The following is a 17,507-nucleotide window of genomic DNA, read 5'->3' as shown; positions in this document are numbered from 1 at the left end:
CCTATTAATGGTAATTTGTTGGCCAATGAGATAATAAAATTTCTAGCTAGTTTTGTCTGGAGCTTGAAGGAGTTTTATGAGGATGTATGGAGAAACCTAGCGATAATGGTTTGCGCTGGTGAAGACTGCTAATATCAATCGCTTAAACAAACAAGCCCGTAGAGCTCATTATTTTTAATTAGCCCCGCCTTCTTCTTCCTTAACTGCAAAGACATGCTGGCGCTGCCATAGTGTCGATTCCAGTTTGCACTCTTTAAAACTTTTAGTGCCACTCTTCTCAAAGTAGAGGCCCTCGTGGCTGAGCTTTTGTTTCCTGCTTAATGATCCCGCTCCATGTACTGACTGATCTTTTTAATTGCATCCCTTTGGACTCAGAACTTTCTCTGCATTCTCCAGTGTGTGACATAATCAGGCACAGCCTTCCAGATGCAACAATCATTATCCAAGTGATGCTACTGAGGCTTCCATTGGACACAGACTTAAATATCCAGCCTACATCAATCAATACTCCTGTTAAGAACTGTTTGGAACTACCAAAGATTGTTATATTCTTGAATGCTTCTGCATAGCACAGGTAATACTTAGTGTCAATTAATGGAGGCAGTCAAATTCCTGATTTCTTATTTTTATGTATCTGAAACATTTAAGAGTGACAAAAAAAAAGGAAATCAGGAACATCCACACACGTACTCATCATCTAACAGATGCATTGGGGGTAACTTGGGGTTCAGTACCGTGACCAACGATCCCTGAGCACATGGACTGTAGGAGCCCAGGATTGATCCAACAAACTTCAGCTACCACCTGAGCCACAGCCCAGAAAAACGAATTCAAGACTGCTTAGCTGAGACATTTGAGATTCTTTTCTACTTCGTGTAAAGCAATCAAGCCAGCGGAGGCTTATTTGGACTAGCACAACAGAGGGTTGTTTAAAATTCTCTGTTTCACCATTGTCATCTATCCTGCTCTTGCTTTTCTGTGTTGACAGGGCGTGCTGACCCAGCTTCATAATGGGTCAGTGGGATGAACGAGCAAGTGGCGACTAATGCGATAAAAGACAGACAAGTCATTTGTCCTCACGGCCTGCACGCACACTTTTACACACCACATGTGTGAAATGCTCACACTTGGACACACACACATATGACAAACTGTTTTCTTTCTGTCTAACATTGTTAGCCAGACTGGATGCAGGGTGCTGCCTGCAGGTGTAGTGCCATCTATAATATGAGTGGTGTGTGTTTGTTTGCATGCATTCAGTAAAACTGCGGTGTGGTTTTGTGTGTGTGTGTGTGTATTTATTGAAACAGTATTACCCTAATCTGTGTTTAGTCTCATCATTGATTGGTGTCACATTGCTCTAGCTGGCATTTAGCCTAACCACATTAGGTCTGCCCACTTCGACCCCACAGTCAATAAAATTCATGCGCTATGCATCAAGATGTCGCCACGTTCACTAACTGTGGACTTCATCCTCCTTTTAGTCAGCTTTCCAGTCTTCCAGCATTTGCCTTTGTCGTCTTTTGTTCTGCCTCAGACGATCTCATCTAAAGTGCCTATCCATCTCCCTCGCTAACACCCTGAACAATTTCCAACATGCCTTCCTAACGGATCTTTGGTTAAGAGAAATGAGAGCAATGACTGCCACTCTGTACAGTTACAAGCAAGCTTTCCGATTTTCCAATTTTTCCTTCTTGGCTTGTTCTCCTCTCAGAAACAGCTTTTGATATAAAGAGATAAACATGCATCACTTTGTCAGATGAGGCTGGGATAATGAGGTCACTGGAGAAAGCCTTGAGAAATGCATATTTTTCTGCCGATTGTCACTGTAAGCTGCTGTCATCTCTCTGTGTTATATTCCTTAACTACTGTTCTGTACATGGTTCGAGCGAGCGTCCATGCTGGTGATCCTGCTGAACTGTGTGACACTGGGCATGTTTCATCCCTGTGAAGACATCAACTGTGACTCAGAGAGGTGTAAGATCTTACAGGTAAGGCTGTTCCTGGCTCAATATGATATGTATGAACTGTGTAAGTTGTAATTGTGCTTCACTTCCAGGACATCAGAGTTCCTATATATGTGTGTGATTGAACTTGCACAACAACAGCTTACTAAGAGTCAGTAGTTGTCATGTTTAAATTTGTATTTGCTTTTACATATTGTGGATTCAGTGTGTTTACATGAGTTGGGTTACGTGGGAAGAATGATATCCTGTACTTAAAACAAAATTAATTAATTCATTTTTAATCTATCTTAAACTCAATTTTATGAGTTGTCACCGGTAGAGGGAGGCCAAAACCAGTTGTACCAGTTACCAGAGCTAAGCTAACATTATCTGTCAGTTAACCTGCACTGAGCTTTTAATTTTAAATCATGTCTTATATCGGTTGGTTGATTTCATTCATTTATCACTCATATTTTATTAAGCAGGTTTTGAAGTAATTAAGTTTTTAATAATCTGAAGGTAAAAAGTTAATGATTTAATCAGCTCGTTTCTGTTTACATATTTCTCCAAAGGTTCTCGAATGATTTTGTATTGAGCTAATTTTTTAAGAAAGAAATTATAAAAAGGTTACTTAAAAAAAACAGTAATTAATACAATGTTTAATTACTAAATTTAGTGTTAAATTTTACAAGGAATTATGAATGCATGTTGTTGACCGTGCTAGCTAGTTTTAGCTTTAGGTGATAACTCCTCAGGTCAACAATCTTATCCAAATGTGGCAATGATTATGTTCACAGGCTTTGAAATTATGTCTGAAGCCCTTGTTTCTCAGACTTATCATGTAGAATAAAACATATACCCACACTTATACTATTTCAACTCTCTCAGCCTACACAAACCCCCACCCTCCAATCACCTTCAGACTTTAAACTGTATAAAACAACCAGTTGTTAACGTGGCAGATGGGGTGTAGTGGTGCATTGTCCAATATCTGCTTGACAAACTCTAAAATTCAAATTTCCACTTCATAAAATTTCATTTGCAGAGCAGTCCTTACCTTTAAAAATATCCTGACATCTCCCTCTCCTGCTTTGTCTTTCTTACATCTTTCTCCATTACTGGGTGTTGCACGCTGAGCTTTTTTTCCTCGCTCCGGGAAACACTGTCAGCTTGACATTAGCTAGCAGACAGATTTTGTGAGGAACTGCAAAAATGGTTTGTGTGTTTGGTGAGATTTGTTGAGCTGTTTGAAAAGTTGCATTTGAAATTACCACCCACTTAAAAACCTTATTCCTTTTATGCACACTCCTCTTTTGTAGCTCAGCTCAGCTAGTAGCTGAGTACTGCAACTGAACCTTTATTTACATCTGCACCATGAACATAACACAGAGATGAGAAGAAAGAAAGGATGTGTTGATGGGATAACTGATCTGTGGGATGTTATTATTTTCTAATAACTGAGTATCCATGCCACAACTGGAAGTAAAACCAGGCTCCAACACACAAAAAATAGCTAATTTGCAGGTAAATATATGTTTTAGCCAGTCTATCAGATTAACTTGCTCATCAAGTAATGGTACCAGTATAAGTCTGGTCCAGGTAAGCCCCTGGTTGTCAGCTAGGAGGTTAAGAAAATACTAGAATTTCACCCCAAAAAATGGAGCACAGACTTCTTGGGTGGTCTGCGCCTTACAGGAAGCTATAGTCCACTGGTTTGGTAATTCTAACAGAACAAATATGGTCTGAAGGTCAGCTTTACCACAGGTTAAGCTTAGCAGCCAGCTATCAGCTACAGTAGCCAGTGTCAGCACAACCGTCAATCAAAGCAGCCACAAGCCTAACTGTAAGCCTTAATGCTATCCACATGGACGACTTTACTCGCTGCCTGGCAATTTCCAACACTCTTTACAATCCACACCACCCATTTGCAATGCAGGCTTTTAAGTGAACTGTGGTTTAACAATTGTCCAAGAACTCTTTGCCAGATGTCCAAGTGAAAGAAGGAACATACATATGCATGGCAGCAAGACACTTCCTTTACTGGCGCTCATTTATCCTCCATGTTTTCTTTATGAAGACAAAAACAAGCAGTGTAACTGGAAAATATTAAACAGGTATTTCAGGGACAGCATCCACACACTGTATAGCAAGTACATAAGGACAACTAATGCAGAGTGTGGGAAGAAAACATCAGACGTTAATGCTGCGCAAATCCCTGTTTGCGTGGCAGATCATGAGGCAACACAACCATTATTTAAACAAAACTATAGCAGTTGACAAGGAGCAGGAACACTGAAACACTGAGATAAATTCTAAAAATGTCTAAAAGAACAACGCATTTAAAAGAATCCCGGAACGAGCTGCTGCTTTCCAGCATATCTGGTCTCTGCAGCTCCCCCCATTTACATTATCTGAGATGTAAGATAAACAACAATATTATGTGGAGGCGTTTCCATTAATTTACAGACCTGCTTTAACCCAGCAAACACTAATTGAGGAGCGTCGCTGTTCGCACTGTGAAAAGCAGAAGCCTAGAAAACACTTTGTTTTCTGTGCTGAGGGAAACAAGCGGAGTGAGGTGCAGCAGAATGGATCCGCGTTATCTGGCATTGTTCATCTTCTGCGGTGAGGAGATAATGTGCTTGCAAAGTGTTTCCAAATAGATTGAATCAGAACTAAGTCATCTTATTTTCTTGTCCACTGACTCTGAAATTCAGCAGTTTCATTCCAATATGAGATATCTACTTCGTGTATAGTCTCAGATATTAAAGTCGGCTTGGTGGGTAACGCATGTGCTGATCTGGAGTGTTGGAAAGGTAAAGATAGTAGGGAAAAAAAGGGAGGAAAAAGGAAAGCAAATAAATTAAGGTTAGGGGCAAGAAAGGAAAAAAAAAGGGAAATGAACAAGAAGAGGACATTTATGGAAAAAGGAAAAAGACACGATTAAAAGAAATCACAGAAGTAGGACATAGGAGATGAAAAAGAATGCAGGGAAGAAAAGGAAGGTAAAAGAATAAGAAAATGTGAAGCAAGGAAAAGGAGGAAGGGCAATTAATTAATTAATTAAATTAGAGAAAGGAAAAGTACTGAAGAGAAAAGATAATAGAAGTAGGAAAGGAAGAAAGGTGAGGTAACACAGAAAAACAGCAGAGAAGAAAGGAAAGGAAACGAAGAGCAAATAAATGAAAGTGGAGAGGAGAGGACAGAAAAGCAAGGGGATAAAAGCAGGGAGGAAGAGAAGACGTTAAAAAAGAGAAAATGGAAGAAAAAAAAGGGGGTTAAGAAAGGAGAGAAGAGGAAAGGGAAAGATTAGAGAGAAGTGGGAGGAAAAGGGGGAAAAAGAAAAGCAGAGGTGAGAAAAGAGTTACAAAGAAAAATGGGAAATTTGGTGAAAGAAAGTAGGGGCGAATTCGAAGAAAGAAGGTAGAGGAAGCAGGAGAAGGAAAAGGACAGGAAATCAGAAAAATAAAAATGGAAATGCAAAAGAAAAAGAAAAAAGAAGAAAGGAAATATGAGGAAGAGGTGATGATGTGACAGGTGAATATGGAGAACAGGATATGTTGAGTAGATTGTGGGGCGGGGGGAGTAACACACAGAGCAGAGGAGCAGAGCTTTGTGAGGGTGCTGTTGCCAGGGCAGCCCATCCACTCCCTGCATCTCTTCTGCGCGCCGACATGAGATGAGATTTAATTCAGTGGCTCTCCTCTCCGAAGCGCAGATGAATGTACGGCCGAGAGGCTAAACGCATTCTTATTAATTCCTCGCTTCCTCTATTCCAATCTCCCCGTCATTGTAAGCGATCATAAAAGCACACGACCTACACGCTCGCACCGCTCAGCTGTCTTTGCCGCACCGTCTCAGACGTCCTCACTCTCCAGTTTTGTCGGCCTCTTCTCGTTCCTCTTCCTTCTGTTTTCACGCTCAGGGCCCAGTTTGACTTTGTAACCTCTTTAAATGCATTTTTTTCCCCCAACAGTTATTCCTTCTCCATAGCCAAACACAAGCTTTAGAAGGCAGCTACAAGTTGATATTGTTGGCTTTATTCAGCTGGTTCAACAAACTGTAATACTGGTCACTCTCTGTGTTAAGTGTTAGTGTATAATAAATGAGCGATTTTATCAGACTGATGACAAAAGTATGGCCATAACTTTGTTACTGCAATCAGGCCCACAGACAGAGATAACAAAACCCAGTAGCAAAAACATAAATGCACACATTGACTGAGATAGATAAACTGCCATTATAAATAAACCAACTGTAATTACTTCATTTTACATCAGGAATTCTACTTTGTCTCCCTGGGCTAATGCGTTCCCCAGCTATGCTTTCCCTCTTTGGCTGTGTGTGATGACAAGCTTGAAGTCACGAAATTGACGCTTTTAACATTTGCTATTGGCAAAACATTTGTTTAAATATAAAACCTGGCTGTAGTTTCAATATGGATACCGTGCAAAATCTCCCCTCATTCATTATATTTCGCTTCCAAGGAGACAGACTTTCTTTTAAAAAAAGTTGAAAGTAATGAAAGGAGCTGTAGTTCTTCAGGCTTGCTGACGTTTTTCTTTCGACATTATTTGCTTTTTCAATCGTTTTCAGTCCAATCTGTGTACCTGACTGTCTTCAGAGTATTTTGTTGTTTTGTCTCTTGGTTGTTCACTAATTTATAAATCTAATCTATAAATCATTCGAGCATACAACAGTGGATGAACCAGTGTTGTATCCACACATAACAGAAAACTTTAAAAAAAAAACAGTTTTGAATTGCATCTTTAGGCAATTTGTTACCAGCAGCCTTTCATAAAAACACTTCATTTGACTCATTTCTGTAGTTGCATCAATTTGCATCAATACAAAATGAAAACAAAAAAATAAAAATAAAAGAACTCCATCCATTTACACACTAGACAAGTAGAAGATAGAAGAAGTGGTGGCTTTGAAAACTATCTATAGCAGATGAATAGTATCTGAAAGTCATGTTCTTAAGAAGCAGAATAAGAAAAATCTTGCAAAGATGTCACCCGACCTCCTCAAAATAGTCTCAGTGGAAGACTGACTTTCAATAAGCCCTTCCTTCTTAAGGAAAGAAAACATGGGAAAATTAGGTGTGCCAAATTACTAAAGAACTGGACTAAAAATTAGGTTTTATGATCATCAAATCATCAACATGTGTGGAGTAGATCAGAAGAGAAGTACAACAGTGAGTGTCTACAGCCATTTGTAAAACACGGTGGATGCTCTGTCACTGAATTTAAGAGAGTGGTATTTGGGATATTTTCAAAACTGATGGAATAATGAACACATGCAAGTATAATCAGATTTCGATCCACCATGTTGATTGGCAACACATTCATTCTTCTAGCTCAGGAGGCAGGTTAGTGATTGAAAGGTTAGTAGTTTGATCCCTGGCTCCAGTCTGCATGCCAAGTATCCCTGGGCAAGATACTAACCCCAAGTTGCTCTCCGATGCATCCATCAGAGTATGAATGTGTGTAAGTGTTAGCGCCTAGCTAACACTGAAAAGCATTGAAGAAAGTGCTCTTGTGAATGGTATGAATGGGTGAATGTTGTATAAAGCACTTTGAGTGCTCCAAGAGAGCACTAGAAAAGCGCTATATAAGAATCAGTCCATTTACCATTATGACAATGATCCCAAACACAGAGCCAATGCACTAAAAGCAGTCAAAGCATGCATTAAGGTATGCAGTAAAGGTGAACCTGGATGCACAATGGGTCATTATGAGTCATGGTTTGGCCTCCCTAAAGCCTGGAGTGTCATTGAAGCTGTGTGCGATCATCTTAATAGAGAATGGAACAAAAGGCAGCCGTCATCCAAGCTTAAAGAAGCCTGGAGAACTTTTCCTGAAGACTAATCAAAGAAATGACAAGAAAGCTTGCCTATCAGAGTTTAGGCTGAAGAATAAAGAGGCTTCTCACCAAAACCTAAAGAAATGGAAGGTGACTCAAGACTTTTACACACTAGTGTACTCCACATTTCCAAAGTTCTCAAAAAGCCATTTTTAAAGAAATACTTTTTCAAAGTATTTTCTTTAGAAAACACACTGTTGTGTTTTCTAAAGGTATTTGAAGCCCTTAACTTACCCCAATAACCCTCAATCAAACATGAGATCACCATTGCAAGATATTTTAGAAATGCAGAAAATCTTTTCCCTCTTACTTTCGCACTCTTTTAAATGCAGTGGCCTCTCTAGCTGCTCTACTTTAAAGGCCTGATTGATGGCGTGCTGCTGTGATGATTGCCCTTCCTGCAGGTTCTGCTCTCAAAACTGCGAACTACTGAAGCTCTGTTAGAGTGGCGGTAAGCTTCATGAAAAGTGTGTGCCTTTCTAAACTTTACCCAGTCAGTAGACTTTGCCAAAGGTTTCAATTCAGTTCTAGAGTCACTTCAGTGCTTGTTAAAGCAACAGGATTCAGCAAATTTGTGTCTAAAATGTAGTATTTTATAAAGGCTAAATGCTTCCTATCACATTAACGTTAATGGATCTGTGTTCCACAGTTGCAAGTATTAGTGCCTTAGCTCTCAGATCAGGGCTGTGCTTAACACAGATAGCATGAGGGCTAATGAGGGACCATCGCCAAGACTTTGCTCTGAGATGTCTCTAAATGAGCACTCGTCCTGACACGGCTAATGTCGACCGTAATGATCACAGGCCGTCGTGTTGCCGCGGGGTTGGAAGAAGGATGACCCCCTCGTCATTCTGCCGGGATTGTTGAAAGGTTGCCCTTTTTTACAATTTGTTTTAGTGGAAATGAATAGGTCACTTTAAATTCATTTGTTAGCAGTGTCATCGCTGCATGACTAAACAGTATAAAAGGCCATTATTTGGACCATTTTGAGACTGGTATACAATACAGCTTACATTTTTCTTCTCCTTTATGAGCATTATTTGGATCATCCATTCATCCGTTTTACACTTTAAGGTAGTATGGGCTCGAGCCGGAGAAAGTAAGTTCTGACTTTTGATGAGTCAGTGCTTATTTAAGTCTCCTAGCAGCCTGCATATTGACACTATATTAAACAAACCTCTGTTTATTGCACTCTCTCTCTTTTTTAAACTTTAATAGCTGCATCATCACAGTATTCTCATCTGTGCTGTCTGTAGACTAAAATAAGGGGGTTTTGTGCAGTTTGTAAGTGGAGGTCCACAGTAGCAGTGGCTTCATTAATTATGTACATCATTGGACATATCAGTGTGATTCACTGTAGTCTTATTAACTTGGATGTTGTTCTACACAACACAGTTGTGTAGAACAACTGTGTCGACCTCACTGCAGAAACTGCTGTTTCTGCAGTGAGGTCAGTGGGAACAACAGCAGCATGATAACTGTTGCTACATTTTTATGCTCACCAAAAGTCCGCATACCGTTGACACTTGAGTCGTGAACTGTTTTGGGTTTTTTCTGTGTATCAAGCACATTATAGAGTTTCAGTTTTGCTATAATATTTGCAGCAGTGGCATTTGTGGGAGCAGCATTGAATCGATCTGATCTTTTACATTGCAGAAGAGAAAAGACCTAGGATAGCTTGCATCATCACTGAATCAGTTTGTTGTACTCAGTCTGTAAGCTACTTTACATTTACTTTATATGCGTCAGTGCAGATCTCTGTCTGTTCTCTGTTTGCTGAAAGGCAAACAGTAATAAACGCAAGAAAATGGATTTCCCTTAAAATGCATAGCACCCCCCACCCTATTATTTTTTGTCACTGTGACTGTGAACATGTACACTGATATTACCACTTAGCTTAAAGGCATCACACTTGCAAGAAAAGTTGTAGTATTATTATAAATGCATAGTTTGGTTTTGTTATCTTTTTTTGCTGTTACAGGGTGGATGAACTGCATAATCATAACATCATTAAATCAATTAAAATGTCAATAAATTTGTAATCCTTATGTGTGTTTCTGTTGTCAAAAAGACAATAAAAATAGTGTTTGTTCTTTGTTTTCTGTGCTTTATCTCATTCTGAGACATTATCTTCAGTGGTAAACAGACCGGAGATAAAATCTTTGTGAGTACATCAGTCAGCGTTCCAGCTCAGGGTGGAAAACTAAGAGATGAGTGATGACATAGCCAGCACAGTAGTTCTAAAGAAATGCTAAAATCTCTGTAGCTTTAACATTGAGGATTGTCTCTCTCTTTTTTTTTTTTCCCTAAAAGAAAAATGGAGAACATTCTTCTTTAAAAGCTACACTTAACCCTCCATCATCTCCTCTGAAGCAGCTACAGTAGAGAATGTGATGCATGCGGAAAGCTAATAAAATCACTAGCAAAAAGGTGAGTAACAGAGATACAAGTACTATACGGGAGGAATTTCATTTGGAAACGGACAAAAGATGCTTTAAAAAAGATTCTCATATTATAATATCGCAGTCCCACGTATCACACTTTGAAGTTTCTGAGCTGTAGTCTGTAGTGATATGAGGTTTCTGCTGAACAGTAATGAGCGAGAGATGGGCAATGAACAGGAGACCAAATAAGATGAGGAAGACTAGGGGTACACTCAAAAAATGCCTTTTTTGGATTCACTTAAAAGAGGTTATGTCGAGTGGTTCCACACAATTGTATTAGCTAACCCCTAAATAATAGTTTCAATGAGATGCTCTGTTTTGGCAGCTTAACTCAATGACTTGACACAGTTGGGTGGAATCACGTGACATTCACTGAGAGATCTAATTTATGTGTCTTTTAAAATGAAGTATACATGCTGTGTACATACCATTATATTGCTGTAGTTTTTGTTAAATAAATTACTCATTTAATGGTTTTAATTTGCAACTCCTTTATTTTTTTATTTTTTGGCCTCTACTACGGTAGCTTTTCATGATTTACAGTACCAAATAATCCTTATTTATCTCATACTGGACTTTGGTGTAGCAGCCTAATCTGCTCTCCCCCTCCCTTTAAGCCAACTTTCTACTGATTGGTTGCCCCTGACAAACAAAAGATTTGAATAGCAGGTGGGTGGGACTTCTATCCACACAGCCAGAGACGTTTGCCTGAGATGACCATATTAGGATATCTAAGTTACATTATGTATACATATGACATAAAAGGAAATGTGCATTAGGTCAACGTTAATGTTTGATGTTATGAATTAAAATAAGCTTCGATGTAACAATGTACTGTGTTACAACCCTGAGTAGATATCAAATACACACACACATAGCATGTGACTGGAGGATGAGGAGATGTCACATTTTACGTGTGTGTCTGTGTGCACTGTTACTCTTGCCACTATGAAATGTGGTGATTGAGCTGAAAAAAAAATCTCACTACAATATTATCTCTCTCCACCTGTGAGGACTGGATCTCAGCTGAATGGCAGATTACAGTTAGCATATCCCATTGTCCTCACCACACAAGGCCTTCATCGGCAGGTATGGCTGTCTGCCTGCCTATCTGCGGGCGTTTGTGTGTGCATGTGATGAAAGCACCTGACCCCGGTGATAATGGCATTCAGGACTTGTGACAGGCAAAATTAGCATACATAGTGGCTAAGATTTATTTTGGAGACGAGTGGAAAGGAAGTGTTTTCACAGAACTGATGGCACCTGTTTCAGGTACACTGTAGATCCTGTCCTGTCTGTTAAGCTGCCTTTTATAGTAAAGGGCAATAAAAACAAACAAACAAAAAAACCCAGAACAAACAAAAACAGTTATCTTAAGGGAGATACAGACTTCTTTTGGAAGGGCTTCATTGGTCGATATCATTTCAGCTCATTCAAATGGTGACTTCAGCCTAAGAACAGGTGAACATCAGAAGGGTAAACGTACACAGTAGGAATTCGTCTATGTTTGTTATACCTTGATTGGTTTTTCCTGCAAGAAATCCGCTCCTGCAAAACAAGTAATGTGCTCACAATGCTGGCAGTGACTTTAGTGAAGCATAAATCCAAAGTTTGTTGCAAGCTTTAGCCATGAAAGGCACCGTAGCTGAACAGACAAAAGAAACAATAACAGAAGTGCTGAGCTCCGCAGCAGATCCGAGGAAGAAAAGACACGCTGCTTGACTGACTGCTGGGATCCAAAATCCTCACGGTACTTCCACACTGACAAACACAAGAAAGCTGTACAAAAGTTGAACTTTCCTCAACTTTTAGTGCAGTGGTTTCAGGTGTCACCAGGAAATTTACAATAATTGAACTGAATTTTATTTATATTAGCTTAGAATGGGATAAATCTGGTCAGTGTTTTGGTTGATAATTGTGGTTTTATTTAGTCTGGGTATTTGACCATTTATATTGCTAATATGGCTCTTTGATCATGCTGACATGACACTTTCCAGATCCAATTTTAATCATTCAGAAAAGCAAAAACCCCAAATTAGCTGCCTGGAATGCCCATTTTGCTGCATACATCAGGGACCTACACTACATGTACAGCCAGCTAACAAGAACATGAATACCTGAAACAGTAGTTAGTTGCAGTGCAAGCTTATCATGCAATCCATTATATAGGTGATAGCAGGACGTGAGTCAAACTTTACTTTTTACTGTCCAATCAGAAGTGAAAGATGAAGAGAAGATGAGGCTGACAGACTAAAGAGTTGAACATGTTGATGCCTTACTTCTAAAATCTACATGTCTATGCATAAGAACAATCCAGGCAACCACGATTTTAAAAATTGCTTTGGTAAACCATGCTATGAGGTGGTGCATCAACCTTGCTAAAATCAGCTTTTACGAGTTGATTCTCCAAGACTGGTGAGATTAAAGCTAATGCAACAACAAAAAAAGGCATTTAATGTTGTTACTCTCCAGCATGGCGTTGATCAATAGGCTGTGTTGGGTGATGAGGTCACCTGGCAAGTTGTTGCTGAACAATAACTTCAGTACAGCTAGCAAAGCCAACACTGCTAAAGTTAGCTAGTTTATGCTAACACTTGAAAACAATATTTAAAATAAGTCATGTAAAAAAATCGCACCATAGGAGTAGAGGCAGCTCAGACTTGTTCCATTAGTTGCTGTTTTGTTTGACTGCTTGTTTTCCTGAAGATCTAAATTGGAAGTGAACAGTGTTGGCAAGTTAGCATACGACAATGAGCTCCATCATCTGCATCAATGGAAAATATGCTGGGTTGAAATAAACACCTTAAGATGACTCTTACTGTGAGCTGGCACTAAAAATAAAATTAATGCACTAAGATTGTCTCTGGCTAGAATTACGTTGTCAAAGGTCTTACAACTGTTAGCAGGAAGTACCTCAGTTTTGTGTCCTCACTTCAGAAAGTAAGGATAGTTATAGTGTTTGGGTTCCTTTATTTAATTTTAGCAACTACTTCAGCACATACAGATGTGGACCCTTGACAGCATTATGTCAGCAACAACAGATGTTAACATTACATCCACAAATGCCCCACAAACTGTTTCATAGTTACTAATTATGGAACTTGGCAACAAAGGAAACCACTCGAAGGTAAAGTTTTTCTTTGCCACACCTGTTCACAGGTCAGTTGGTATCTTACTTTTCAACAGTCTTGTCTGTTTTAAAAGTCATTTGACTCCCATCCTGTCACGATGCTCTGATGAGTATTTACACACAGAGGCCTGCGCTCATGTCCACAAACACATGGTACTGGTATTCGAATCACGCAAAGGAATGCCTCTGCACATCTTGATTACTCGTCAAGAGCTGCGGCACTGCACTCTTGGGTGCAATACTGTATCTAATAACTGCTTTGACACTTGAGGATTTGTGAGTGAGCCATGTCAAGTCATTAGGGAGTGTTTTAAGTGCACTCAACATTGGTGATTAAGTGCACTTAACGCATAAAGGCTCCGTTCAGGGGGTGATGAGAGGGCGTGCAATGTTGGCACCCGCTTGACGCATTGATAACACGCAATCCAGATTGCTGTACTCGCTGATGTCTGTCTGAGCCTGGCGGACACGTGTGTTTACCCCTGTTCTCAGGCAATGTGAGAAGTAACAGAGGCGTTCACACACACACACACACACAGGGGGCTGTTAAACTGGTGTGTGGTGCCACTGTTTAGGCTGGGAGGTTCATGAAACACTGAATCCACATAGAAACACAGAGAACAAAAAAATGTGTTATGGGTTTAAGTGTGCCCATAAAGGGGAATTACATCTGAGAGATAGACTCACATGGTGGCATATAAACAAAGTTGAAAGTTATTATAAGCAGGTACATGAAAAATATCATAAACAGCAAATACATGCATAAATGGACCGTACCATTACCTGCTCACGCTGTCTCACTGTAGCTGCATACGCTATGAGGTGCACTGGGAGACATAATCACAGCAATGGGGGGAGGCAGTGGGACTTCCTTGTGTCACAGAAGGAGGCAGTGGGAGAAAGAGATAAGAAGCAGACAGATGAGGGAGATGGAAATTAGTGGTGGACTGCCGAGCAGGAGGAGGAGAAATGCCAGTAGTTCGCAAACAACAGGAATCCAATCCAGATGTTGCTGCCAAGAGAAAAAGAATGGGTAAACGCACAAGAAACAGACAGAAGACAAAAAGCTGAGGTCCCAGCTTGGATTTATTAAAAAAAACACTTTATTTATAAAAAGAAACACTTTATTTGCAAGTTTGCATGTGTTGAAAAGATTAAACCAGTTTGATCACATTTATTTACATCTAGAATTAGGATTTTAAGAAAGGAACTTCGCTTTCCATCCAGTGGAGACCTGTTGACATTGGTAGTGTTAATTAAACATAAATAAAGTGTAAATATACAAAGGGATAGTTTGAGGATTGTATTGGAGACAATCCAGGTCTTTAAAAACATAAAGACCTTAATTTTCTGCCTCTAAATTTAGGTTATTGTACTCGGCCCTAAAACCTTAGAAAAGGATGGCGTTGCCTTGACCTCCAGTAACACTGAAAAGCCATTTTTGAAGTCGTTTTGTCCTTCAATACAGATGTTAAACAAATATGTAGGACTGCTTTCTTCTGTTTCCTGAGCCTGGTTCAGGTGGAGGTTTTTTGCTCATATGGGGTCATATGATTGTGACTTTTCATCACCGTAACAACATTGAATTGTTGTTACGGTGAAGAAAAGTATGTTTGCAGTATTTGTGCAAAGACTGTATGTCAAAGATGGACATAGCCACTAGAGATGGAACTCACCAGAGTCCCAACGATACAATAGCTTCACAATGCTTCACTAATAATGCAATATTCTTGTGATTTCTAACATGTTGCAGTACTCGGAATACTGTACTAACAAATATGCAATTTATTACCTTTTTTCAACTGCAAATGATGTCCTGCCATAAATGTTGCCATAAGACAAAGTCAGTCTGATACCAGTCAGCGTTGAATGGGGTCAAGTTGATAGTTGCATGCAATCTTATTTCTGATAATACAGCAATTAACTGTGTTATCTAGTCAAAAATCACATATTTGTTGCTGTTTACAATCACAAACATCCACATTTAAGAGAAATTCACATTCAACTGTTACATTTGTGCTCAGCAGATTTCCTGTTCTATAGAAATATAAGCAGAATACAGCCAGTTAAGTTGAGTGCCCTCGACTTGTGCTCATTTACAAAGACTCATTCATACATGTTGGGAATGTGTCTGTATTTATTAGTTAGGTAGCATTTATTTACAAACTTTTGACAATCAGAGTGATTGCAGTCAGTCTGCAGCTGTTTGCAGAAAGGTTGCCTCCTATCAGACAACCTGTTATCATTCTTCTTGCATTCAAAGTGGTTGTGAGTGTGCAATATCCTCAAGCTCTAAATGTTATTTTACCGGAATACAATTTACAGGCAGGCAGCAATTTTTACTTTGTAGATGCACAGAGATATCTGTCCTATTTTTTTTTTTCATTTGGCTGAACCATTAGCTTAGAGGTAGCTGCGTCAAGCTAAATATGTCCAGTTTTGTTTTTTTGGTTTAACGGATTTAATGTAAGCTTGTGAGTTAGTGGTTGAGACCTCTTATTCATGGTATTCCCAGAGTATTTTAACTTACATGGTCACCATGCAATTAATTTTAAGCCTCAATAATCTTTAATAAATAATCTTTAATCTTCAATAGCTATAAAAATCAATCACCTACATATTAGTCAGACAGGTGAAAACTGCTTTGTATGGCAGTCTTTAAACATTGCATCTGCTCTAAAGTTGGAAAGTTTTTCACAAAAAGAGTCTATGGGGATTGGAACCATCAAAGGTTCATCCCCACTGCCGTCATTCCTCAGCCCGGGAGGACGCTTCTTGGATTCATATGAAAATGCTGTGCTAATGCATGCACGGCGTCTGTATTATCATGAACATGTGCATGCAAGCAGAAAAGGGTCAACATTCTGTACATTTGAATATGTGTAATAGGTTTACATTTGACTAATTAATTGCTACTTAATCATAAACAATCCCATAGAGAGAGTTTAAAGTACAAAGCTTTTACAATAGCTGTTATAAACAGTTTGTGTCTGGTTAGTCTTTACAGGGTCTGTCTGGTGCCCAGGAAGTGAAGGCTTTTCCATATCTGGCAGCAGCCACAGTGCTTTGTTTGGAATAAATATAGAAGGATGAAGAGCGTTACCTGCCACCTACGCAATATCAAAAGACAAAGACTTTACAGTACAGCCAGCACTCTTTCTGTTGGCAAATGATCTCTGGAAAATGAAGGGCAAAAGCAGCGTAGCAATGAACAGAATGAGCAACAGCAGTGCATGCAAAACATGAATGAAATGTTGGCCCTGTTAGGACTGGTTTTTGAGCTGTGATACGCCCATTAATTGGTTTCAATTTGCCAAAGGATACTGTATGACTTGGGTCTCTACTTTTATTTCAGCCATATTTTGATTTGATTTTCTCACATACCCCACCACTCCCAGTCGCCGCAAGTTCTCCCGCTGCCATTCGTTGGTCCATTTCACACTTTTGTGGCTGTCACGCCGAATGAAAGCCAATTTCGTGACGCCCGTCTGAACTGGAATTAGGCCGGATGATATAACATAATTAACTTTTTCGCTTTGTTTTCCCCTAATGTGAAAGTCCCATTATTCATTGGATGCGTGCCAAAAAGTTTGCAGAAAATTTAAAGTGGGGTTAAAGTATTCTGTCTGTCTCTTTAAGTCTCTTCCCGGGGAGAGGATGCAGTGGAGGGTAAAAATTAGGGAGTGTGTGAGCAGTGAGCCGTTCACCACAGGTCACTGGTGTCTATTCCCTCAGAGGCAGACGCATTTGTGTGTTCGTGTGTGTGTTCGTGTGTGTGTTAGGCTTCTCTGGTCTCTGCATGGACGTACAGTCAGTGAACCACAGTGACACACCACGCACAGAGCGACACATTTTCTTTCTAGTAAACACGTAGCTTTAGAGGAAACCTCAGAGACTTGCTTCGATGCCTGTGATTGATGTAGTACCTGCACGGCTTTGGCTGCATGTTTGGACATCGCATCTCATCGTGTTCATCGAGACCACGCTCCACTGATGTGTAATACAAGTTTCGGTAAATCAATATCCAGATTGCAGAGCCTGTAATCGTGTACTGCACCACCAGTACTGTACGCTCCAGTGGGAACGCCTCACGCCAGCCTGTCCTGTTGACTTTGATGAATA

General features: G+C 39.7%; 1 protein-coding gene across 5 annotated transcripts in view; it reads left to right on the top strand.

Annotated features, from left to right (window-relative positions):
- Positions 1-1,883: 1,883 nt before the first annotated feature.
- cacna1g (calcium channel, voltage-dependent, T type, alpha 1G subunit) overlaps positions 1,884-17,507 on the top strand; it is a 218,841-nt gene continuing 203,217 nt past the window's right edge. For 4 of the 5 annotated variants that reach the window (XM_063481624.1, XM_063481623.1, XM_063481622.1 and 1 more), the window contains exon 1: positions 1,885-1,991. In XM_063481624.1, the coding sequence (XP_063337694.1) occupies positions 1,899-1,991 (93 nt within the window). In that variant the 5' untranslated portion in view covers positions 1,885-1,898. Of the gene's footprint in view, positions 1,992-17,507 lie in introns of all 5 variants that reach the window. The other variant, XM_063481626.1, reaches the window with a different exon arrangement.

Source organism: Pelmatolapia mariae, linkage group LG8 (assembly GCF_036321145.2).
Source record: "Pelmatolapia mariae isolate MD_Pm_ZW linkage group LG8, Pm_UMD_F_2, whole genome shotgun sequence".
NCBI lineage: Eukaryota > Metazoa > Chordata > Actinopteri > Cichliformes > Cichlidae > Pelmatolapia > Pelmatolapia mariae.
The sequence above is the reverse complement of the archived record's forward strand: the minus strand, read 5'-3'. Positions and strand labels throughout refer to the sequence as shown.